Here is a 25925-nt window from a genome sequence, read left to right as displayed (position 1 = left end):
CACTTTCAATAACTTTTATTACTTTTTTCTCTCTCTAATAGATCTGTACAATCAGCAAATCAAACTTACAGATGAGCCTAGCAACAAAAGAAAAGAAGGTTAGCCTGGTCTGTACATGGTAAATGCTTTTGGGCACGACAGCTTGAACATCCATTTAAATAATCAAATGATGACTTGTCTAGCTGTGCAAACACTTATAAATCAGCCCCTGCACAGTGTGGGAACACTGAGTGAGAGAAGGAGAGGGAGAGGGAGGGAGAGGCAGGGAGAGGCAGGGAGAGGCAGGGTGAACCAGACCAAAGAAAAAAACATCATTAACAAAAACACACATGTTCCCTTTAAATCTGCTTGTCTCCAGTGTTATAGAAAAGTACCGAGTATCTTTTGTACAGAGAAATGAACAGAGCTCTACAAGGTCTATGGGCAGCAAAGAGGTTTACATTAATTTATAGATTAAAAAGTAAAGCAGGGAGAGTAATGAGCCGAGTTCATGTGAGGAGCGATGCACACAAGCCAACAACAAACATCACCAACGTGTGCTTCGCCTTCCTCAACACGTTTAACGTCAATACAATTTCCTGTACGCCAGCATTTCATATGTTCAAGCACAGACACCATCAGCTGCGTGTCCATTTATCACCATTTATCACCTTTTTAACCTTTCCTGAGATACATTATTGAAGTTTACCTACGTTACAGTTCACTTTGCTTGTCCTTAGTGTCAGATACGGAACATATACACCCACAGACTGTCCTTCAAATTGTCCAAATAAAGCTGCCTTATTGCTAAAAGAACCTGGACTTTGTTTCCACAGAAAATGAAAAGGAGTAAAAGTACATGTTTTTGTACCGGCAGTCGTGAGGTGGAAGTGAATCCCTTTATTTTCCCCCTCACACGGCTGCTTCGTGTTCAGTCTAACGCGATCATATCAGAAGAGCAAATACAGAGACACACGGTCTGACTTCATGACAAATCCGTTCAAGTTTTCAAACTAAAAATAAAGCTCATTTGTCTGTTTCTAAATGAACTGTGCAGTGTTTTTACAGCAGCACAAAAGGACAAATCAGCAGAAGCAAAATGAAACAAACAAAGACCATTAGATATCACTAATTCTTACATACTGGACCTTTAAACCTGGCTTTTGTAGAATAGTTTGTATATAAAAATAGAAGCGGTCTTCCGGTTTGAAAAGTGGAGCCCAGGAAGAAAGACGTAGCAGAAGTAGCAATTAGCCACCAGGGGGCAACTCTGCTGGTTGCAAAAGAACTCCATTTTTAATGAAAGTCTGTAGGAAAATGAGACGACATCTCACTTGATTTAAAACGTTTTCCTGAGGAGTTTATGGTCTCAATCACTAGTTTCAGGTCTTCGTCAATAGTACATGTCAGTTTTGTAAATCCTGTTCCCATTTAGAGGAAAATAGACGATAAAGAATGACACGCGAGTGGACACCAGTGAGACTGAGCGAGTTTGCTTTGCAACCAGAAGACTACGTCCATTTTTATATACAGTCTATGCTTCTTAATCATTGTACGTGAACTTAAAACATCCAACCACCTGACAGAAATGATGCTGGTTCTGATCCAGCACACTTAGTTCATTTAAAGCTGCTTTCACACATGCACTGAAGCCGTCCAGAGAGGCTTCGTGCAAGAACACAGAAGACATGTTCCATCACTTTTCCCTGCAGCCCTCACAGCTAAACTCCCAATGTCCACTCTCATCCATGAGAGAAGACAGCAGGGAACTATGTGGAAAATTCCTGCGTCCTTGACTCAAAGACACGACCGATCATGAAAACCTCCCGCTGTGTGAATGGCAAACTCTTCATGTGTGAAAATTAATTGTTATTGACATTTCTGCCAATCAGAACTAACTGGGATTCATTACCATGGCAACAATAGCTGATTTTTGCCTTCATTTTCCATGTCCTACATTCTCCACATTTACTTATCCCCCATAAAATTAGCAATGCATTCCTTTGTGACAACATTACTGTTTCATGTTAGTGATGTACTTCAATACTACATCCCATCATATTGTTCAAATTCCCTTCAATAAATATCCCAATTCGCTGCGTCACTATTTAAATTCATGGCTCTGACGATGATGATGTCCAGAATTATCCAGAATGGATTAAATTACATCTGCTTCTAAATCATCTCAACTGTTGTCACTATAAAGAGAAGTTAAAGCTGCACAAATAGTTGTTTAGTTTCATGGACAGTTCATGAAGACTCTGACGTTCTCCACCCACACTGACACATGGGTTATTGCATTTATCGTCTTAATCTTCTTCTCGGGTTTTGCTTTGCAGCATAATCAGTTACTCCAGTGCTGGAATAGCGACCTTTGTGAACAGCCAATAGGAGCGTCCCTTCTCTCTGCACTGACCTATGATTGGGCAAACTTCCCCTGAAGTCTAGCTCTCTCTCAGATCACCTGGTGAACCTCACGCTGAAAGATCAATAAGGGTTTACTGATTCATTACGTCATAAATATGTTGCCTAGTGCAGCTTTAACACGATCCTCCTCTTTCCCTGCACCAGAGTTTATTTGACGCAGTCAAAGTTCTACAGTGAAGGGCAGCAGTGGCGTCTCCTTTTCAGTGGTTTTCCTTGTATAAGTGTGTCGAGGTCAGTCTGCTGCACATTATAATTACATCACATCAATCACTAACGTAGTGTATTAATGCCGTGTACCAGCACACCAAGTCTGGATTTCTTTGGTCAGAGGATGAAACCAGAGGAGACGTACAGTGACGTGCCGTCACGCGTGTACAGAGCGGGAGCAGAACCGTCACCTCTGACCTCTAGCAGCCGTTTCACCTCAAAATTTAATTGTCGTTTTGATAGTATTTTGAGAGAAAAAAATTCACCAAATTCAGCTTCTGTTCTTCACTTGGAGCAAAAGTGTGTTCAAATACACACTCGGGGAGCACTTTATTAGAACATCACCAGTTGTCCTCTCTCTGGACAGCATCAGTTCATCCTCCAATTCACTTCTCTTACTCTTTGCACTAATTTAAATTTTAAATGTATTATTCTATTCTTTTTAATTATTTTATAGTCACTCAGCACCTTACCTCCAGAGATTTACATTTTTAATTCTATATTTTAAGTTTAAATTGTTTTTTTTTGTTTGGGCAGACCGGGTTCTGGAGAGACTGCAATGTGTGTTGGAATGACAAAGAATCTTGAATCTCAGTTCCACCGACTACTTTCTTTTGAGATCAGATATTTTCAGGCAGACGGTCCTATCCAGTGTTTCTGCAAGGGTTGCCTTGGTAACACAGTATGCATACCCAGAGGTGTGGTGTGGAAAAGAAATGGAGGTGAATTTCTCAAAACAATCGGCCTGTTGTGTCGCAGTGAAGAGAAGGTAAACGTATTTTGTTTCATGTTGTAGCCCCAGCCGGCTCAGCTGTGCATTTGGGATTGGTTTTGACATCATTGTTGTTTAGAGTGAAGCAAAGTACAATTTAAAATCTGATTTGAGCTGCCAGAGTGTTCAGACTGCGATGCATCATGTACCAAACCAAACCACCTGCAAATGTTTGATGTCAAAACCCAATCTGCATAAAATCTGGATATGCATATCATCTGCTGATTAATCTCCTGCTCTTCTAAACTCAAAATCATTTAAGGTTTTGCTCTGCTGCCACTCTCCTGCTGGAGTTGATGTATAAGCTGGTGTTCCTAATAAAGTGCTCCGCGGGTGTGTATCATTTATCATCAGGACTTTTATGTCTAACGGTCGGGGTTTAGAAGGTGCAAACATGCTCTCATGTTGGATCTTTACAGTTGACAGAACGTCATTGTGAGGATTAAAATCCAACAAAATGCTCTCTGTCCAAAAGTACCTTGAAATTAAATAATTTGAGAGATCTTGCCCAAGTTTTCCTGGTGTGGTAGCATGAAACTCCCACAGGTTAATCTGTGACGCAGTGAAAGTTGGTGGAGAAAATCAGGAGCAAAGGAAAAGCGGAGGGGAGGGGGGGGGGGGGGGGGGGTTTCTCTGTCCTGGTTGAAGGTGCTGCTGCAGCTCTGGATGGAGACACCAGAAAAGTCAGTGTCAGAGCAGTTGGTGCTCTGTGCTCCACCAGGATCCTCCCTTTACCCTTCAGCCTCCAAAGCCTTTCTGTCCCCCACCATTCTATCCACACGACACAAAGTTAGTGACCTGCACGCGACTCCAGCCGTGGTGTCAGTGACAATTTAGAACATAGTTTCTCCACACAGCATGATGATCCACAGTCAAAGTGCAAAGGCCCAGAGCAAAAATTAAGGTAGGATGGGTGGAGGAAAAAAAATATTTGCTGCACCTTTATTAAGTTATAATATAGATTCTTTCTTTTTTTTAAAAACTCCATGTACCTCTTCAAGTTCATTTAGTGTACAAGTATCAGAGGGGGAGGTCGTCTCATTTCGAAGCAGTGCCGTGTTCTTGTGGATTATGCCTGCAATTACTTTTTTAATTTCTTTTCAAAAGGAACGGGGAAGGGTAAAGAGGACAATAACAAAAGAAAAAAGAACGAAAAACAATCTTCTTGGATCCAGTGGTGGGGCGGCTCCCACAACGCTGACCACGACAGAATAACGTGGGAGGATGAAGTTGTAAAAGGTCAGAGCGTGTTAGTTCAAAAATCCTTCCACCCAGACACCCAGGCTTCTCTCTGCCAGCGTACGGTTCACTGAGATCACCTGGAACAAAGACAGCACGATCATACAGAGTCGTCACTCAGGGCAAACACAATCTGTTATATTCATGCCTCTACTACTTTCAATTATTATTTTGCTTTCACTCATTATTTTCAATCTTGATTTTGCTGTTCTTTGCCTTTGATTGATGTTAACGCTGGAGTTTTCAACTCGGGAAAAACTAGAAAACTAGTGATAGGCCCTTTTGTCAGGCTACAGTAGGACAATATGAGGCATACAAGTCAAAAAGGACCCACAGCAGGCTCCACTTTGAATAAATGTAACCGTTCTTTCTTTTCTCGCCTTTCTCTCTAAGGGCCTGTCCACACGGAAATGTGTTGTGAATAGGTAGAGGTTTTTTTTTGTATCGCAGGCGTCCACACAAAATGCGTGTTTTGGGAAATCTGAAACTTTATTTTTTTGTAGACAATGAATGCGCTACTTTGGGAAGGCGATTATGTCATAGTCCCACTTGTCTCGCTTTGTCACTATTGGTGTCGTTGTCGTCATCATACTCTTTGACAGTGTTGCCAACTACATTCAACGAAAAGTAACTCAAGTCAGGATTAACAGTGAAACTGAATCGTAAAAATAAGGGCAGGAGAAAACAAAGCCTGTTTTAACAGACACTATTTTTACATGAATGAACAGTACAGATTAGAGATGCACAGAAAATTCAGCCACTGAAAATGGCCAAAAAAGACTAAACACCGAAACAACACGACCAAAACAGGACGTTGTGATGACGCATGCAAAAACGCCTGTCTATTCCAGCTTAGATTCTGCCCAACATCAGTTTGGAACACCAATAAAACGGTTCCAACAAGATGCGAGTACACGGTGGAACAGCACCTATTAAATGCTGGAAAGTCTCTTTATTATGAACTCCCATGACATTCACTTCACACCAGAGAACATTCTCTCTTCTCGCCCCCGTTGAGCAGCTAACTAAAGAGATGAGCTCATCTGATGCATCTGTTATTCCCTTAATTGCAGCACTAAAGCGTCTTCTACACAAACAGTTTGAGACGGACCACGGAGCGAAGACAATGTCTACTAACTATCTACATGTATTACTTAGATCTACTCGGCTCCCCTGCACTTCATCGCGACAGCACTTGATACAGGCTGCGTTTGTTACAGAGAGCCTGCTTGGAGACGGAGAAGCGCCTGAAGTGACACTGGAAACGTTCTCAAAACGGCTCAAAAATTAGTTTTCCGTGTGGACATGACCCAAACCGCTGGAAGCCTCGAGCAAGCGAGTGAGAGGCTGGACCCTCAACACAGCTGTAACTCAGTGCCAGATTCTCGTCCTGACCATGCCCCCTGCACTGCTCCTCACTGTCTCTCTCTCTGTCACTCATTTTGCAAAATCAGGCATTGGGCAGTTAGCCTCACGAGAGGAGGTTTGGTTGCCCTTCAAATGAATGTTTCTCAAACAGTGTGTGTGACTGGCAGAGCATCATACCTCATCTCCAACCATGTTCCACAGGTGGACCAGTGGGAGGCCTGTGTTGTTGTCATAGCTTGATACCTTCACAAAAACAGAATCAGACAAACAGCCAGATTAGAGGACACGCTACAGTCTTTCTACAGTGGATCTACTGTGAGGAAGCTGGAGGCACCTGTGCAAGCAGTGGCACTGCTCTGGTCATCTCCTCCAACGCCGATGTTGCCTCTGGTGAAAATCGATCCTCTCCTGTACAGAGACATTTCAAATTTACCGTTAATATCTGCAGATAACACAAATCAGCCTGGACTTGGATGTTACAAGACCACACTGATCTCAATACAGTTTGATTTACTCCCCCGAGGTTGAATTCTGATGTATAGATTTTATAACTACATGTCAAAATAAACTGTTTTGTACCTGGAAGAGGGGCAATGTTGTCAAGCAGTACTTCTGCACCTTGAAATGGTAGTGTTACAAAATCAGACCTGGAAAAAAGGAGATGAGAAAAATCTAAAATAAGTCTGAAGCATATTTCCATTCAAAGTTATTTTAAAAGTTTGCATACAGTTGTTTCAAGAATAGGACATTTTGACAAAAAGTGAACAAAGCTCAATAATTCCAAATTAAGGTCTGTCATTTTACACATATATGGAGCACATCTGGCAGGCTGTTACTGCTTTAGTCTTGGTCTGGTTTCACACTATGTCCTAACAACTGGAACCGTATAAAGTTGACCTGCCCCTGTATGGTAGATGAGTTATCCCCCCGTGCCAGTACATTATGCATGTTTAAATCCTCCGTTCTATGTTCTAAACACCGTTTTCCATCACAGTGACACTCACCTTATCTGCCGTAATGAATCTATCTTTACTCTGTCGTAGCCTCCGTAATCAACATATCTGATCTCCACTTCATTGCTTTCTTTGTAAAAAGTGATGACCTGAGCTCTCCACCAGGCACCTTCCACCGCTGGGGCTGCACAGATCACACCAACTGCAAGACACAGACATATGGTTGCAAAGTCTTCCTGACTACAGTGTTTAAACAGCTCCATCTACTGGACAAACTGGGGAGAAAACAGAATTTATTTGCACGTTTTGTTTCTCTGAAATTATTTAATATATTTTGGGTAGAGATGATCAAATATTTGGAGAAAGTAACAAGTTTTGCAGAAACCCTGAGTCTTTAACCGCACTGTGTGACCGTGGTTACCTTCAACAGGTGACGGCAAGGCCGGGGTGCCGGGCTGGGAGTAGCAGAGGAACATCTGCTGGTCGAGACTTCGCAGGGCGTGGTAGGTAGGGTGAGTGTGCTGCTGGACAAAGACGTGACCGGCTGACACAATGTTCACCACTATCACTTCAACGGTCACTCCACTGGGAAGCAGGAGCTGTGAGGACAAATTACATGTTTTAGCCTATTATTGAGGCTAAAACCACAATTATTACTTTCCAGGTTTGTATGGTGCAAACCTAAAATCAGAATAAACCTACAGCGAGGAGACAAGCTGGAGGAAAACTGGACAAAGTGCTGGTAAGGTGCAGAAGGGAGTGACGGTACATCATATGCTGCATTGATAGTCCAAGTTTCTGAACTCTAAGAAATAATAACCACTCGTCAAAAAAGACATTGGATTGTGATCCGAGTGATTTACTACAGAAAGATGGTAAGGTCTTAAAAACACAGAATCAGAACTTTCCCTTAACGAACCCTTTTCTTTTTTGTTCTTTAAAGGTTTTAGGTATATACACATTATAATTTCTTGCACAATACACAAAACCCTCCAAGCACTGAAGTATATATGCCAGGCCTGTGTTTGGTGCTGCAGCGCAGCTATAGAAATTCACTGAAAGGAAAAGAAATGGAGCATGTGTACAAACACAAGACAATGGCGATAATGAAGATGGAAAAAAATATAACATCGTTTTACTACATATTAGATATTAGCACTTTTTTATATAGTATAGTTTTTATATAGTTCATCTTCAGAAAAGCTTTAAATAAGTTCTGATATTTTAAGTGCAACGCCAGTCATCAAATCATTATATTATATTTGTTTCGGTTACTAAAACCATCAACGCTGGAGGTTAATTATCAATGTTTCTTCTCATATCGACATACCAAGAACTATATCAAGTTCTTAAAAATAGCTTCGGTCAGCACCTCGATGAATTAATTAATGGCTTCACCTCTACCACTAGTTCTCTTGTAGCAAAGTAAGAGTTAACCGAGCCAGCTTGCAGCAAGCTTTGTAGCCCATGGTATTAACAATGTCAATGTTAGGGAAAGTCAAACAAGATACAAAAACATATCCTGGGTTTGTTGAACTTGCTTCATTGGACAAGTCTCTCTCTTGATTTTAAGGTTTGGCTAAACAAGTTGAACTTGCTTCTGTAGAAACAGGAAGTAGATTAAGATGTAAATAGATTGTCCACCTGTGATCAAATCACTCAGATGTTAGTAGGTGTGAATGGGTCATTTAGGTCAAAAAGCAAAGCGTATCCCCCAATTTTGGATTAAAAATTAGAACATGGTGGCTTTCTGATATGTGGAGGCTCAGAGCAGCAGCCAGAGAGCCCATCCTTACCCAGGAAGTCATGGGAAGTGATGGCAATGTGAGTGCAGGTGGTGGAGGTGCATATAGGTTTGTCATGTCCAGATCTTTAAACTTCTTCCCAATCAACGACAGGGCTTTGTCAACCTGCTGCTGTACACCTGTAGAGAGATCAAACACAAGCGTTTCAGGTGCTATCCAAAGCAAGTTTCGTTAAAATCCTCAGTCCTCCATGATTCCCTGCACCCTGCCCCTTCTTCTGTGTGGAGAAGAAGGGAAGAAGTGTGGATGTGGTTGGTCGAACTCACCCTCTATATGACATATCTGGAAGTCCTGTGTGTAAGGCAGGGTGGAGATGTAGATCTTTGCACCAGAGTTCTGCTTGATGAAACTCACAAATCTCCCCTGCTTCCCGATTAACCGTCCGACAAGATGCTGGAGCAGAAAGACAGGCAGCAGAGACAATGATATGTCAACAATAGATGTCTTGGATGGGGTGGGAATCACAGGGTACCACACGCCAAAGTTTCCTTCCTTCATTTGAGCAGCACCAACATCGAGTAGCAAAGCAGGCAAGTGAAACTTGCAGGGACTATTTCCTTTAGAGCGCCTTAACTTATTAATTAAAATATCGATATTTTAGTTGGTGTATCGATTCTCATACTGCATAAGAAAAGATAATGAGAAATCACCAAATCTATATTTTAATCTTCCCCCAGGTTTTGGAACCAAACATTTTAAAGATGCATCACAATAAAGACAAAAATAAGAGTGGCTGTGCTGCAGCAGAACGTCATCACATCTACACCCATCACTTTTTACCCAATTCAAATTAAGTCTTAGAATTGATGTACGGAAGCAGCTGTGAGGGTTAGAATATTTAGCAAAAGTGAAATAACTGCAATAGGCCACAAAGACCGATTGCATGGCAAATTACAAGCTCCCAATAGCGAGTTTCTTCATTTCAGAGACACACTCAGTCGCCCTCTTCCTTCCTTCTAGCCCTCTCCTTGTGTGCGTACCATGTGTTTTTATAGATCTGCCAGGACCAGCGTTGGCAGAGTCGCGCATCAATGTCACAGGTTGTACAATCAAAATCTAGTTATTACTTTTCCTTAATTGCTGCTCTGTTGAAATTTTATTTAAAACATTTTGTTACCACATGGTAATATGGTGTGGGTGTGTGTGTGTGTGTGTGTGTGTGTGTATATATATATATATATATATATATATATATATATATATATATATATATATATATATATATATATATATATATATATATATATATATATATAGATAGAGATAAGAAACATCGAAATTTGTCAAATTTAAACAATACCCAACCCTACACAACACTGGTCCTTGCATGCCCACTGAGGTTAGCACAAACCTTTTATTGAACAGTTAAGCCCCGTTTCCACCTTACGGTCCCAGCTCGACTCGCCACGGCACAGTTTAGGTTGTGTTTTCATTACAATATATTACCTCCTCAACCAGGGCGGAGTCGTCACAGCACAGAAACTGCTGTGACTTTGTTTTACACGCGACCCACACAAATCAGTGACTAGTAGAATCAGTTAATAAAAAATATTTGTTCAGTACTTCATCCATGACTGACAGTCACTGTGGCAGGGTTTGTGACGTGGCTTGCTGTCGCTAAACACACCAGACACCTTAAATATTGAGATTTTAGACATTTCCCTGGTAATTGTTGGAGATTAACCCACGTTTTTAGGATTGTTAAGTCTTTTTAACTGATCTACAGTTTGGCATTGTTCGGCTTGATTCTTGTGTCGGACTAATCAGTGGGCGGCAGTCTGGCGACATCTCGCATAGTATTGCCTCAGCTCACTTGTTACCAGGTACTTTTGCTAGTTGAAACGCAAAATGGCTGTGCTGAGTTGAGTCGTGCTAGTGCAAACATGGCATTAGTGCATATGAAGGAAGAACAAACTTGTGTGTCAGGTGTAAAGGGAAGTGATCAAAGATTTCCCACAAACATGGTATGTTTTACCTTATGTATTTGCACTCACCTTTGGCACCTCTATCTCCCAAATAGCAAGCTCAGAGGTCAAGGAAGCAGCATGGTTGCTCTGGCTTTCCCCTGTACCCATAGTGCAGCCGCTGTCAACGGAGTCCATACTATTCACATCAGAGCCTGAGGACAGACACAGGCACACAAAATTAATGTCAACTTTACAAGCAATTTCCAAATTTCCAACAACATTAATATTTAAAGCTGCAGTGCACTTCCGAAGCAATATGTTGACAAAGCAGCAGCAGCAGCAATGAGGAAACTTTTTTTCCTTTTCAAAGCCGTTTCACTTTTTACAGCATCCTTCCAAGCCTGATACATTTTCTGAATACACAGCCGATAACCGTTTAACTGCAATAACTAGAACGATTCTATCAGTCAGTCATGAGCAAAACTAAGTCTTTGCACAAGTCTCAAAGGTGTGGGTTGGGATTGTGCTCATCACTGCAGCTTGACAATTTTGTGCTGTATGATCTCAGGTACATACAGTATATCAGCTGGATTCACAGTTCCTTTTGTTTATTCTTTCTGTCTTGCAAACGCTTGTCAAATGTGTGAAGGGGTTTGGTTTCAGTAACCATGTTCATATTCATAGCAGGCTTTACTTTTTCATGTTGAGGGCAGGCAATGAAACCCACTTCCCATGAGTCAGTCTGTGATTCTTGCATCTGTGTCTGCATTGCATGTAGCAACTGAAACCCAGTTTTTATAAAGATGATACAGTTGGAAAATGTAGTGTTTTGAAGAAATAAGGCCCTCTTTTAAAGTCTGCAAAACAAATAGGATTTGAACCTCTTCGCTACAAGCTTGCTCATGGTTAAACTGTCCTGTGTTAACACATCTTAGACACCAAATTCTACTAAAGAGTGCTCAATTCACTGTATGCAGTTTAGCAGACGGGTTTCAAGGCATCCCTACAAACTAGCTTGTCTTTTTGGTTTGTCTCCATGTCAGAATTGTTTTAATTTTTCTACCTTCTACCTTTGTTTTGCATATAGTCACCATGATGCTTGTTAATGATAACATGTACACTTTTTTTCACCCTGAAATGAATACAGCCAGAGCGTGCCACCATGAAGAATGTGCTTGTCTACTAATCACCTCTGCTTATGATTTTAAAATATGTTTGACTGTTTGCCAGTAAGCAGCACAATTCTAAAACACACAGCTTTAGGGGATGTCAAGCATTTCACAATATTCACAGTGTGAATATTGTGAAAGAGTGTGATCAGGGTGAAAGTGGAAATAGCAGCATTACATTTACATTTGATAGGAAATTACAATGTGTAGTTGGGTTTTGGTTTTACCATAACCAACCACAACCACAAATAATGTGAAACTACCTTATCTTACAGGGGCATTCTGGTTATGTTAGCATTTGAGAAAATTAGAAGTAGAGGTCTGATCTGAGACTAAAAACCCATGACACGACACTGAACTGCTCCCTGAAGACGTCGAGGAGGAGGCCTTCAAGCTGCTCGGCCAGATCAAATTTCACAGTTGAGTCATTACACCATATGATGGGGGATTATATGAAAAGATGGACTCCACAGGTCATATGGAGCTGTGATGCAACAAGTAGTAGACCATGGTAAAGATGCATTTGCTAAATCCCAGGTCAAGCTAAAACTACTGGGCCTTGAAGCCAGGCTCAGCAAGTACACTGAAAAAAGTGACCAAATGAAGATTAAATGGTGAGTAGCAATGGTTCCAAACCCATCAGAGACTAATCTAGAGCATCCATTATCTACTGCTGTATCCTCCATCGGAGGGGGGGAGGGGGGCTGTGCCAATCCCAGCTGAGAAGTGTGGGCCTTTTCCACAGCAGCCAGTTTGACATGCAGGAAAACCGTCACAAGTGTGCAACAGTGAACCAGCATGTACACTGAAACTGCAGAAGCTAAATACACTTAGCTACACCTGTTTTCCAACTGTGACCAGTCAAAATGGCTGCTGTGCAAAGGACCTGGTGAAGACTGTTTATGGTTCCTAGGACCAACACACTTACCAACACTACTACTAACTCACATCACCAAAACAAGAATCACAGACAGCTTCGATTAATGGGGCCATTCTACTGACTTCTGTAATTGAACCTATAGATGGAGTGCATGGATAGGCCCTACACAATAAAAGGGGGTCGATTAAAAGGAAAAATATGTTGTGATAACAGTTGATACCATCTTGTATGCTTTCTTGATTTTTCTTATCTGCATGTTTTCCAACCCACTACCTAGGCAACAGCTTTGAAGAAATGGTCAATGCATTCCCCTGTGATTGGCCAAGGCATTTTTCGTTTAACACAATTGCTTTTACTTGTTTACAAATGTCTCTATCCTCAGACATGAGGAGATGGCACTGCCTATTCAAGTGCACAAAAGCTTTTAGGTACTTGTTGACTACAGGGGGACTTAAAATAAAAAGAGCTGTTCAAAGCATCTGGTTCAGAAATAGGTGTGATTACGGTATTAGAAATTACATTTTCATTCTTCATTCATTTACAGATTGATGCCTCACCTCCAGACTGGTCCTGGTCCGTCTCCATGTCACATGTCCCATGAGCTCCATTCCTCAGACCCACTCCGTTGAGCCTCTTTATCTCACATACAGAATCCACTGAGTTTTCATCTGTTACGGGCAAACCGGCTGCCTCTGTGGAGGTCTCAGCTAGTGACTGAGTCTGTTCTGCTTCCTTTTCTGACAAGTCTGTAACTTGGATCACATCTATTTGGTTGTCCAACGTGCTGTTGTGGAGGTCTTCGCTACTGATGCCGTCCTCAGAGTGGCATGTGCTGCAAGCTGAGTCCTCAGCCAGCACGGCTGCTTCGTCACCTGTCAGTTTCATGTTTAGCAGAGGCATGCTCTGTGCTGCGTCCTGTGTTGCTGTAGGCCAGTGGCCTGCCTGATCATTGTCTGTCTCATGATCCCTATGACTGATCTCAACAGGCTCCCATACAGGTGCTGAGGAGCATCCATTGGTCATCCCCTGCTGTTCTTTTCCTGGTGTCTCTGTAGACTCGCCGTTGATCGGCATGGAACTTGTCAGCAGGTGATGTTGCTGCTGTGTTGTTGTTATTGGCTCCTGTTTGGAGCATTGTCTGCTGCTAGCCAGTGGTGGACTGCTATTGTTGCCGCTGCTGCAGCTGGGCTGGCTGTTGTCTGTGATCTGGCACCTGGTGACACCAAGAATCTCCTGGGTGGCTGCCGAGATGACCCCATAAATGAGTCCAGCTGCCAGAAGTTCCAGATCCTGCTCACCTCCACTGTTGCTCTGCATTTGGATGTCCTCTGGGGTCACGGATAAGGTGAGGGACTCTTGCGCCGTGGTCAAAGCAATGGCAGTTGGGTCTGCAGTGGCTGGTGTGCTCGTTAGAATGTGTTGGTGGAAATCCTGCAACGAAGGTGGTGTATCTTGAGAGACGGCCTCTGATGGGACCACTCTCTGCAATTTGGCTGGGGTGACTGCACAAACAATGACCTCATCTTGTGTATTAATAGTGCTGTGGTGCTTTGCAACCTCTCCCTCTGGCTCAGGCCTCTCTGCATCAGAAAGGTAGGTTGTTGTGGTGGGGGAGATGGTGACTTCATTAGACTGGCAAGGCAGGATGACCTCCTCTACCGATGATGCTAAAGCAGAGGCTGGATCCTTGAGCTGCTGTTCCTCTGGCTCTATGACCACATCAAATGACAAGCTTTCCTCTACATCTTTATTGTCTTTCAATGACACCAGCAGGGTTTCTTCTTTGCCAGATGATGGCTGAGTCAAGACAGAAGGCTTCAGGACTTCTTCTCTTCTGCCAGGATGAGCAACACCTTCATCAGAACCTTGTCTTAATAAAGGTGCTGCTTCAGTGTCCTGAACATGGATATGAGAAATGTTTTCATTATCCGTTTTCTGGCTGGTGACATTTGGAGATGTGTTGGTGTGGCATTCAGTGTCATTTGTGGGGGATATGGTGCCTTTTTCAACCAAACCATTGCTACCCTCTGCTGGAGATGTTATAATGGCTGTATCAGTTGGAGCCCCCTCTGGGCTGCCATGACTGATGAGTCGTTCTTTCTTCCGTGAGATGTACCACCACCAGCCGATTAGTGCAAGTACTCCGGGTAGTGTGTAAGGTACAACAGAGCGAAACCTCAGCGGCATTTCCTCAGGACACTAGCAGCTACACCTGAAAGTTGCAAAGAAAACAAGTTTGTATTAGTTGTTTTTTTTAAAACGAGTAACAGACACTGCAGAACATAAATCAAGAAAAAGAGTACTCCATATTTTGGTGGGCACCACTTCAAAAGCCTGATCACCTTTTGCTTTCAAAAGGTTGCAGAAAATCACAGTAGATCTACTGGTTGACTCGATGCTGATTCAAGGTTTAAACTTAGTTTTCAAGGAAGACAAGGTGCATCCCCATAACGTTTCAGGAAAAACAAAAAAAGGTGTTATGTTATCAATAATATCAGTTGTGATCATTTTAATACATTCCATTTGTGGATTAACATAAATTGACAGCTCTTAACTGGTGAGGTGATGGAAATTTTAGAACCTAAATGTGATATGACAGACAAACTAACAAAAAAATGCATTGTTTAACCAACCTAAACAGAATACTCAAGAGTAGAGATGTTTGAAGCAAATCGAAAATTTTAATATGCAGTATTAATATAATATCTGTTTAGAGAGAAAGAGAGCACACCAGTGAGACTTGACTTCTGATCTCTGCTCAACTAAATAAACTGTTCACCCCCTGCAGGATGGGAGTTGCAGTTACTCGATCAATTTTCAACATACCAATAAAACATATACAACTACTTTATTGGAATGTACACCTTGTACACCTTGCCTCACTTTGTGAGGGGAAAAAAACCCTATCCAAATTGATATTTCTATGATGAAATAATGGCAATGGAGCTTAGAGACTGTTCAGTAATGCATGAAAACAAGCACTGAAAAGGGGTTTTGCATGACTCGGGCTGCCCGTCATGTGTGTACTGAAAGAAATTAACTTTTCTCATCCAAGTTCTTGGTGGTACATTTAAGGCTGCTCAGACATTAAAGGCAAATAAAGAAAAGGCAATAAAAGCATTGTGCCAATTAGCTCTATTGTTAAAATAAAGCGCATACAGTGACGACATTGATCCAATTGTATTATGAATTACAAGGACGTGCATCCCTGAAGACATCAGCAAAATAGTTTTACAAACTGTTGCTGCTGCATGCCACCAGGTGTATACCAAAGAAATATGACAGGCAAACTGTGATTCTTGGGTCATAATAAGCAGGCGGTTCAGTTTGACAAATTAATCCTCAATGAATTAGTAAAACGAAGAGCTGAGGGCTGAAACTGAAAACCTCCAGCATATAATCCTTCAAGTAAACAGTAGCTGTCTGACCATGCCAGTCCCAACAAATGAAAAATCATTTAGATCGTAACCTCTAATTACAGTTGATTACAGTATGATGGCACACAGCTGCTTTTGTGAATTGATACTTACATTTCAAGTACAGCTATATACAGTGCCACATACACTTTGAAACACTGTTCACTGTTTGCTTAATTAGTTTATTTATGCTTTATTAAATTCAGGCAGCTTTTTTCCCAGTCAAAATGTAAACATGATAGACAAATTCAAAAGTTTTGCTGATGAACATTAAGTGAATTAGGTCTTAACATGAGGTGAATGCCTCTGGTTTGCTATTCGGGTCAAAATGTATCACCCTCTTCTGCATGATTAATACTAGCTTCCCCAGTGGAATATATAATATATCTTGACTTCAAAAATATACAGCACTGCAGCATTAGAACTGGCTTTTGTGCAAATAATAAAATCAGAAATGGAGACTCACGGGATCTATGTACAGCTTTGCAAAATGTTACAAAGCACAAATTGTTTCAGTGCAAAAATGTGATCACTGCTAATCAGTTAAATTAAATAAAAATTAAAAGGATTCAGACAACTGACAAAACTACAGGAGCTGTGTCAAAACAGACTGCATGAATCACATCATTGCAGATGACAGAAATCATATGAAAGACTCTATGTTGAACAGCCTCCTCCTCAAAAGAGGGACTATGCAGAGCAAATTACCCACCACAGGAAGGTCATAAAATAAAATAAGAAATCCATCATCAAAGCACACTTTTCTCACTGAAGAGAAAGTTGGTTTATGTTTGAAATATTAATTTATGACACGGTACAATTTATTGTTGACGGCATGTTCTATTTCATTTTGAGATTATTTATTATCAGTTAAATAAGTTAACTAGTCCAGGATTTATTTTTATTAATCAAAAAAGTTTCAAAATATCTGTGTTTTATGTGTGAGAGATCACATGATTCAGCTTGTGATCACACACCAAAACCTGTAGCTTTGATCACTGTGTATGTGCCCATGCAATGGTGGCCCACACTACATTCACCTTGGACAAGGTTAAAGCAAAAGTTAGCAACAGTCAAACAAATGTTGAGCAGTCTTCCCAGGACACAGTGGGTGTTCCCTGGTGCTTTTCTTGACACCCTCAAGTCAAGATGCAGGCCTGAGATCCCAGACAGGAGTGGTTGGGGGCATTTGCATGTTAAAAACTTTACAACACATTAAGTAAAGACAACTTAACCTGACCTGCCTGCTCGGCAGCCGTAGTCTACTGTCCCAACAAACAAAAAACAGTGATGAGAGAGATATACAACTTTTATCTTCTAATCTGAATGCATTTCTATCCGATTACCCTACACTCAACACACAGGTCCCTCATGCAACATGACCTCAGAGTGTACCCTATCAGTTAAAGGTCAATCACTGGTAAATGTGACACATGGACAAACCATGGCACTGTTACCACTTCACCACTGTTACCACTTCACATTGATTGCTGATAAGAAGGCTCGTGCTTTTTCCTCTGTACCGAAACCAAAACGCTGAGGGGGTGACGTTACAATGAACATAAACGTTGGAGTTCCACGCTGTATGTGCTGCATGCATGCCTCTGTCAAAAGTATGACACAACAGGAACACTGGCTGTATTCACTGCTACAGCAAACTTTCAACCTATCTCGCATTTATCTTAGCTATAATAGGCTAATTCCGCGAATTTAGCCGACAGAAACACAACGAAAGTCACATTCATGTAATTAGCAATAGCATGACACCACCAGGAAACTCTACATCCACTTTACTGATAGTGTATGCGAGGGTCCCAATAGCAACTCTTAGCGACGATTTGGACCGTTTCAACGTGTTACTGCGGATACTACGGACTACGTTTGTCACATATAATCCCACTTGCGTCGTCTCGTGTAGCTCCAAACTATGCTCTTTAAAAAACAACCTTTGTCGCGTGCGCCAATTTTAAAACAACATGCTAATAGAACTAGCTAGCCGGCTATGTGGGTGACCACAACGGGGTACTGCGTCTAAAATCCATACCGTTCAGTGTATCCATACAGTGAGGTAGAGGAAGCTATGCTACGCATACCAAATCTCTTTAAATCAACCTCGCTGCACAACTGTACATTATTTGCTGACACGGTGCAACCCATGTTTGAGAGGATATAAACAAAACGGGTGGGCGGAAGGTTTAGCATGCAGCGACAACATTTTATAGAAATTATAGCCTAATGTGTTAATTTGGTTGCCTAAATTGAACGCCGAATTGATCAGACAACTTCAACAGTTAAGAGAGACGCCTGTGTCGAGTGATAAAATACAATACTTTATACTATAATTGTAGTTAATTACAAAAATGACCGATATATGCAGGGTGTTTGGCGTAGTGTTGTCTGGGATCAAATCCGGTACAAAGGGTGGCTGTGACCTCACGCTAACGTTTTACTACTTTCCCAAGAGAAAAGGCATGGCAGGTTGGGAGGCCACTGAGCATAATACTAAGTATTTCTTCACTGGGATAGAGGGTGACCCTGGTATACTTTCTATTACGCTCGAACGTATGTGTATGAGCACGTATCTGAGCGCATACTCCCCACACTGCATTATTTTTGGATCAGTGACTGTGACCGTTGAATGGATGGTCCCACGGTTAAAGCCTCGTGTTTTACTCGACTTGACGAGTTTTCATTCACAACCTGACCAACGTGTAAGGCCACAATATACAGCCACTGTGTCACAACTTTAAACGTAACCTAATGCACCACCGAGGGCAAGTGTCACACTGAAGCAGGGTTAAAGGACATTTTAAGCCAAAGAGCACTTATGTCCTGCCTGGGCCTCAGACCTCCACGTTAGCCTTGCTAGCCGGGCCTGGGGCAAAACATAGCCAGGTGAAATTCCCCTGGCAACTTACAAGCATTTTCACCATTAGCGACATACGGTCCTTTAGTTAGTGCACTCGGAGCAAAGGAGATAGGGAATTAGCTTAGCTCCAGTTACACAACCTGGACAGAGGCTAGCCGGAGTGCGCTGACTGTAATGTTGGAGAATTGTGCTGGCTAGTTGTTCAATGACAAGGGCTCATTGCGCCAGTTTTAAGACACGTTAAACTGTAGACCTCCCACAGAGAGGTGGGGTAATATCAATAAATGTGTGTTTTTGAAAAGATGTGCCACTGTTACACCCCCGTGAGTGGATTTGAACTAAGTCACACAGAGTGCACATTATGCAGACGGCTACTGACTAGCATGCTCTTCCACCTTAGCCGCTATATGGTGCGCCCTTTCCTATGTAGTAGTTGTTCGTTTACTCACAGTGTTTTAGGTTCCTCTGTGCCGCCACGATGAGAACTCCACTGACAATGTGCCTTTTCAGACGTGTCCCCTTGGAAAGTCAATCTCTCCTCCCCACGTGTTGACCGACTAGCATCACTCTAAAAAAAAAAAGTCCAAACAGCTGGTCAAATCTCGCGATAGTGAGAAAGTGAGGCCCTCTGTGGTCTCGCGATACTTGAGAGTGCAGTAAAGGCACATGAGTTCCCTGATAACTCATGACATACTGTTAACATGTCCCTGATTCTGAAATGTCGTTGTGTTTTCTGAAATGTTGTTGTGTTTTGACCTTCAGGGCCACCGTAATAAATACATTTTTTGGGGGGGGAAATAAAGGATTATAAACACTGTCATCACCTTTCTGTCTTATAGAATATGAAGTTTACCCTAGCATGTATTCTGTTGAATGAGGCTCAGTATCTTTGCCCTCCTCATGACTGAATTTAAGCTAAAACAGAGCACATGTGGCAGATGCTGTGCATAAGACAGGACAAAACCCTATCACTCCCACATCTTGGTCTTGAAACGGAGGACAGGGTAGGTGGCCAGATGAGGAAGAAAATGCCTAGAACAATGAAATCCACGTAGAGCTTTGCATCTTCCAGAACCGCCTCAGGCTGTTAGAAATTGCACACCGTCTGGGGACACTCCAGCTCTGTGTGGTTCATGCAATAGATAGATAGGATCAATCCTTCATACCCATACCTGCAGGAATGAGATACAGTACAAACAATGAGGCAAAGTCATAACCACAAGTAACGCAGTAGCTTTTTGAAATCCAGACAAACAACACAATGATGATTCAGCAAAATATTTCAGATCCTTACAAACACATCTCTGTCTGGCCATTTCCATGTCTGTCTGCTATGTTATCGTATATTCAAAGTTGTGTTTATTTCCTGAGGTGAAAGGTGAAAGACAATTTCAGGTTTTCAAGGTTTCAGTTTATTAGAATTCTGAAATAAGAAACACTGGATATCTGTAATGTGGTTTTGTTAAAACCTTATAATAAATAAAAAAACAAAACAAAACATTTCTATTGAGCAAGCACTCAATTCCCCACTGCTCCTGCACCCAGCTTGTGTGCCAAGGCCACTCTACTTCCTACAGTGTCAATACACACATTTATCTTGCAAGTATAAAGTTTTAAATCCTGAATCTGTCTATAGGTCACCACCAAAATCAAATCACGTCTTCCTTTGTGCATAATGTACTTCACCAGAAAATGTAATCAAAACCTTTATTTTTGAGTTATGCTGTTTACAAACAGATTAAAAGTCCACTTTTAAACTGTACATATAAAACAAAAACATGCGCTCTTAGTAACTTAGTTTCTCGCTTTTGAGACACACCTGGAATAGGTAATATAGAAGCACCACTGCAGATACGTGGGGATCGTCTCAGAGTTCACACAGAATCCAGAGAAGAGCAGGACTGGGATAGATGTGACAGGTCCAATAAACGTGGGTACCTATAAGATGATGCAGACAAGAGTAAATGCAACAGAAGCCAATAAATCCTACATTTAACAATGCAAACCTGAGGTACCTGCAGTGAGGGGGAAGCAGCTCCAATCAGCATTCCCATGGATTGTGCTACCAGGGTAATGCAGATGGACAGGGCAATGAAGAGCAGGTAGCGTCTGGCTTCACTATGGTGCAGTACATGATGGGGCAGACAACCTAAAATAACACTTTCATAAACAGTTTATTTAATGAGGAGATAAGAACTCAAAATGCTTCTTCTGATTTATCCTCTTAATCTTTTTCTTTTCAAATGTTCTCATAAAGAGATGGATCATAACCAACCAACAGCAATATGACCAGGTAGAGCCTACAACCAGCGCGTAATTTGTAAATCATAAGGTGCCGGAACGCAAAGTACACATACGGACACAGGTCCCGGAACACATACAGCAAAATGGTGCTGAATAACAACATGCAAATGCCCACCTACAATGCTGTGGGACTTATAATAATATTCATGGTATAAATGTTATGACCATAACTTACAATTATTAAATGCCCACATCACCACAGGTGGGACCATAGGCGTCAGATGGGGACACGTCCCCAGCACTATTTATGATCAACAATTTTGTCCCCACCACTTCTAAAATTTATCATTAACACTCGAACCAGCGGAAATAATGTAGAGAAATACTAAATACCATAATGATCATTTTGACCGTTCATAATTCATTTACATATAATATAATAGATGTGCAATGTGAATACAGGGGATGACGAAGCAAAATGTGAATTCTAACAAGAGAGAAAATGTGTTTATTGATGAACAGAAATTGAATCCGCTCTTGAAATTACAGATAAAAGCCCTTTTATTTTTTTTAATTTATAACTCAATAAAAATTAATTATTTCTTTAAACTTAAAACTGTTTAATTAATTAATGCATTAACATATGTATATAAAATCATTTCACTTCTCTCTTGCCGCTCCTGTTGGGGCTCACACGCCAACACATTTTTTTAAGAAATCTGTGCCTCAAGTGGGGGGGCACAAGCACTCTTGGTGGCGGGCCTGGACCATAATGACGGGTGTGGTCTTAACCACTGAGCTACCCCACCCTTTTCTTCCTATGTAGTTTACTTTCTGTTTTCTTTTGAACATCCTTTCTAATGTGACCTTCCCCCGATGTACTTCGTGCTCCTGTGTTTCTTCTGACTGGTTCCACCTGTATTTTACGAGTTTGACCTGTTTTCATTTAAGCAACCCCATTTACAAAGTTTTGCAAAGCTGTGCCACAGAGTGTGTGGCACATAAACTGTGCTGTGTTTCTGGTTTGTCAACACTGTGTTGAGCATGTGAGGTGTAGGTGTGCTTCATGGCACAAAACATTTAACTATGTTTATATGAACAAACGCAGTCTGACAAATACATGTGGCCTCCAGGGTGCATTTGATCTTATGTAGACTTTATTCATTCTTACTGGCTTTTTCTCTGTTTATGTTGACTCAGGTGTCACAACAAAATACATTAAATTAGACCCTGATCCTAAATCACACCTGAATCACAAGCAACTGAATTAATGATTTAAGTGTTAACTGTAAACTGCAATTTATAGCTGACACTGGCAGCAAGATAAGTCTAGATTACATGACAAGACAAATGCTAGAGCTGGATGCAATGTAACAAACAACTAATGCACTAGAGTGCAGTGGTGTACTATTAGGTTTTTAGTTGTCAGTGTCATTGAGGCACATTGAGACAACCCATCCATCCAACCTCATCACTGCCATCACAGCTCACCTGGAATGGCATATCAGCCATGGTCTTAGCAAGGTAGGAGGCATTCAGGCTGTACCAGTAGTTACGATGCTCCCTCAGAAATCTCCAGAGGAACAAAAAAAAGTTTAAATTCACTGACACACCATACCAGGACTTCAATTTCTTGGTCTTTTAGTACTCAGCTTGACTCCACCATTTCTGTGAAATGCCATCTTACATTACAAACTGAGGGAATGTCTGTATGAAAACAATATACTGTCTTCTCCAGCTTTGTCCTGCATCAATAATTCAAATTTTTAGAATGTCAAGCAGCTGTTTAGAGAAGCCGACAGCTGCTGATTATAGGAAGAAGTTTTGACAGAGTCAGAGTAAGTATAAAGTCCAGTCTCCTCCAAGAATAACAATGAATAAGTCATAGTCATAGAAAACTAATTGCGATCTGAGACAGAAAAAATAGAGCTCAAGTCTAGTCTATTGGGTTTGCTGAAACATTTGTATGGTTCTCATTTTTCCCTTTTCACAATTGTTCCAAACAAAATGATGAAAATAATATAGTCCTTTGAAATCTGTAACAAATGTTGTACCGTTAATAAGAGTCAGGTCCTTCCCTCATCATACTGACACAGTTGGCATGAGTGCACCAAACAGGAGGAAGAACAGGGAGAAGGAGAGGAACAGAGTAATAGAATAGAGTAAGCCAATAAATAGAGCCATACGGTTGTGAGTCACCAGACTAATGTGGGTAAAAATCTGAAAAATGTAACAGATGGAAAAAAAAGTCTTGTTATATCCTCCAATAACAACGGTATTTCAATGAGTTACCTGTAAAGGGTAAAGAATACGTTCACCACTTCCATCCAGAAAGTTTGTCTCTTTGTACTCATTGTAATCACCAGGGATTTTTCATCACAGTGTGAGGGAGTTGTTGATCCACTGCTGCCTCCATCAGTATGTGCTATTAAGTGACTTCAGCGTTTGTTGGATTTACCTAAATTACACAAACTTCTCAAATGAGGCAGCAGTAGACCAACTGCTTTCATGTTCACCTGAACTGACATTCTCTATAGACTTTGGTGCAGGAGAGTGAACAGTTACAAACGTTTTAAGCAGGAACAGGCCATCTACCAGTGTGATCCATCCATCCATTTTCTACTGCTTTATACTCCACACAAGGGTGGCAGGGGGTGCTGTGCCAATCTCAGCTGACATAGGGTGATAGGCAGGGTGCACCCTGGACAGTTGGCCAGTCCATCATATTGTAAGGAATCATATTGTAAGGTATTGTGTAAGGTATTATTATAATAAAGTGACATTACGTACTGCATATTTTTTACTGTATAGAGTAAACATTTTTGAAATAGAAAAATAATGTTATGGTAATACAATCTAATTACTTCACTTCTGTCTGTGTGTGCTTTCGCACTTGCTAGCACTTGCCTCTATGACCAAGAGAGGGCGCCAGAGGATTGTTGCGTGAATGGGTTGAAGTCTGCCATCTCTGATTGCCTTGTTTCTATAGTAAATTATTAGTAAAACACCTACCTATAAATTCCAGGAACATGAGCACTCAAACACACCAAACCAACAATTACTAAAAACACACACAAAAACAGATTTTGAACGTGCACTGCACTAGTAGTAATAACAATTGAAAACATGTGTATAATATTTTCATGTGACAGTATTACACTGATCTAGCTGATAGTAATTATCATCACTGAGCTATTGCCTATATATCACTATGAAAATAATACTCTTATCACTGTTATGAACAAAGGGAACTGCATTAGAAATAAGATGGGAATATGTATGTGTACAAATGTGCTGTCTTATAATGTCATTTTTGAAATGTGTAAGAGCTCAAGAGCCCAAATAAAAATCAATCGACAAGATCATTCAGGATTCAATTCAAGATACAATTCAAAAAGTTTCCAATAGTGATGAAAAAAAACCAAACTCTGTGTAAATAGAAACGGAAACTTCCAAACTTCCATTATTGTCCTCTCTGCTAGGCAGATCCTGACCTTGTCAAACATCTCAAACAGTTTGGCACTTGCTCGGTGGATGGTGCAGATGATGGTCCGTCCTCCCAGTGCCAGAGAATGCATTAGTGAGACCACCTGATAGCATGAAGCACTGTCTCAGCCATTAAACACACGCACACACACACACACAGAGAGAGAGAGAGAGAGAGCGACCATAAATGAATCAAATAAATTGATCATCCATTTGTTTCAAACTTTTATTTATAAGATGAGATTTATTAGAAGGAACAGATTATTTTACAGTACATAACAATGTGTTAGAAACCAACTTTACCAAGGGCGTAGGTTTGGTTACAAGACCTGTGACACTGCGTTGTCAGAACAGCACATCACCAGACACCAGGATGCAAACCCACGCCCTTGAGTATACCTGTGAGAGGAGCGTGACAGTGAACAAGCGGATTTTATGTTTATATCGCTGCGACTTGCAGAGGAGACGAGAGAGAGAGAGAGAGAGAGACAGAGAGCACAGGTGATGTGCTCTTCTGACAACACAGCTGTGCAGTGTCCCCATCAGTGTTGTAACCAACCCTTGGTGTACGAGCCATTTATTGGAGAAAACAAGCACTTGTTATGGGTCATTAACTCATTTAGTGAGATTTAGTCAGGACCAAAGCAGGTGGACATCAGTTCTCTAAAGTTTGATTTAACACCTTATTTTTTAATTTGGCATGGTGGTTGTTAACTAATTTTTCCGTGGGGCGACAAAGTCAGGAAAAATAATCCCTGTCTGTGCGTCTGTCTGCCCTGGTGGGCTCATCAAAGAACATGACCGGCGGATTGTTGACCAGTTCAAAGGCAATAGCGAGCCGTTTACGCTGACCTCCTGAGAGCATGCCGATGTGAGTGTGTCAGAATTTCATTCACCTGAACTGGGAAACAGACACTTACATTCATACAGAACTGCACACGTAAAAACACTGACTCTAGAAGGGCCCTTCTTATTTTTACTGTATTTTACCCAGAGTCCACTGTAGCTACTCTGACACACTTGAAGTTGAGGGGAATTCAGTTGTTTGCATTATGCAACCTCACCTGTAAAACTGATTGTATTTACGGTAAATTATAATGATAATATTCACACTCACAAACATTGTTTTCTTTAAAAACAAGCGAAATCTTTCATTTCTAACTAAAGCGTTTGGATTATTAACATCCTGGTTAAGTTTGTTATT

The 25925-nt window shown here is 41.2% G+C and overlaps 1 protein-coding gene across 1 annotated transcript; it reads right to left on the bottom strand.

Moving 5' to 3' along the window:
• akap1b (A kinase (PRKA) anchor protein 1b) lies at positions 1 to 19579 on the bottom strand. The gene is made up of 11 exons (XM_058633652.1): positions 19441 to 19579; positions 13264 to 14918; positions 10745 to 10869; positions 9017 to 9143; positions 8742 to 8869; positions 7367 to 7544; positions 6997 to 7147; positions 6572 to 6639; positions 6327 to 6400; positions 6170 to 6235; positions 1 to 4704 (listed from the first exon to the last, which is right to left on the bottom strand). Exons 2-11 carry the CDS (start codon positions 14891 to 14893, stop codon positions 4636 to 4638), a joined length of 2616 nt encoding a protein of 871 aa, XP_058489635.1. The 5' UTR covers positions 14894 to 14918; positions 19441 to 19579; the 3' UTR covers positions 1 to 4635.
• Positions 19580 to 25925: the final 6346 nt, after the last annotated feature.

Source organism: Solea solea, chromosome 7 (assembly GCF_958295425.1).
Source record: "Solea solea chromosome 7, fSolSol10.1, whole genome shotgun sequence".
NCBI classification, from domain to species: Eukaryota; Metazoa; Chordata; class Actinopteri; order Pleuronectiformes; family Soleidae; genus Solea; species Solea solea.
This window is presented reverse-complemented; position numbering and strand designations above follow the sequence as displayed.

Coding starts and splice junctions, on each gene's coding strand:
- akap1b (XM_058633652.1), bottom strand. CDS start 14,893: ATGCCGCTGAGGTTTCGCTCTGTTGTACCTTACACACTACCCGGAGTA. Junction 6,640..6,996: donor GATTCATTACGGCAGATAAG/GTGAGTGTCACT, acceptor CCTTTTTTCCAG/GTCTGATTTTGTAACACTAC. Junction 6,236..6,326: donor CAGTGCCACTGCTTGCACAG/GTGCCTCCAGCT, acceptor GTTTTTGTGAAG/GTATCAAGCTATGACAACAA.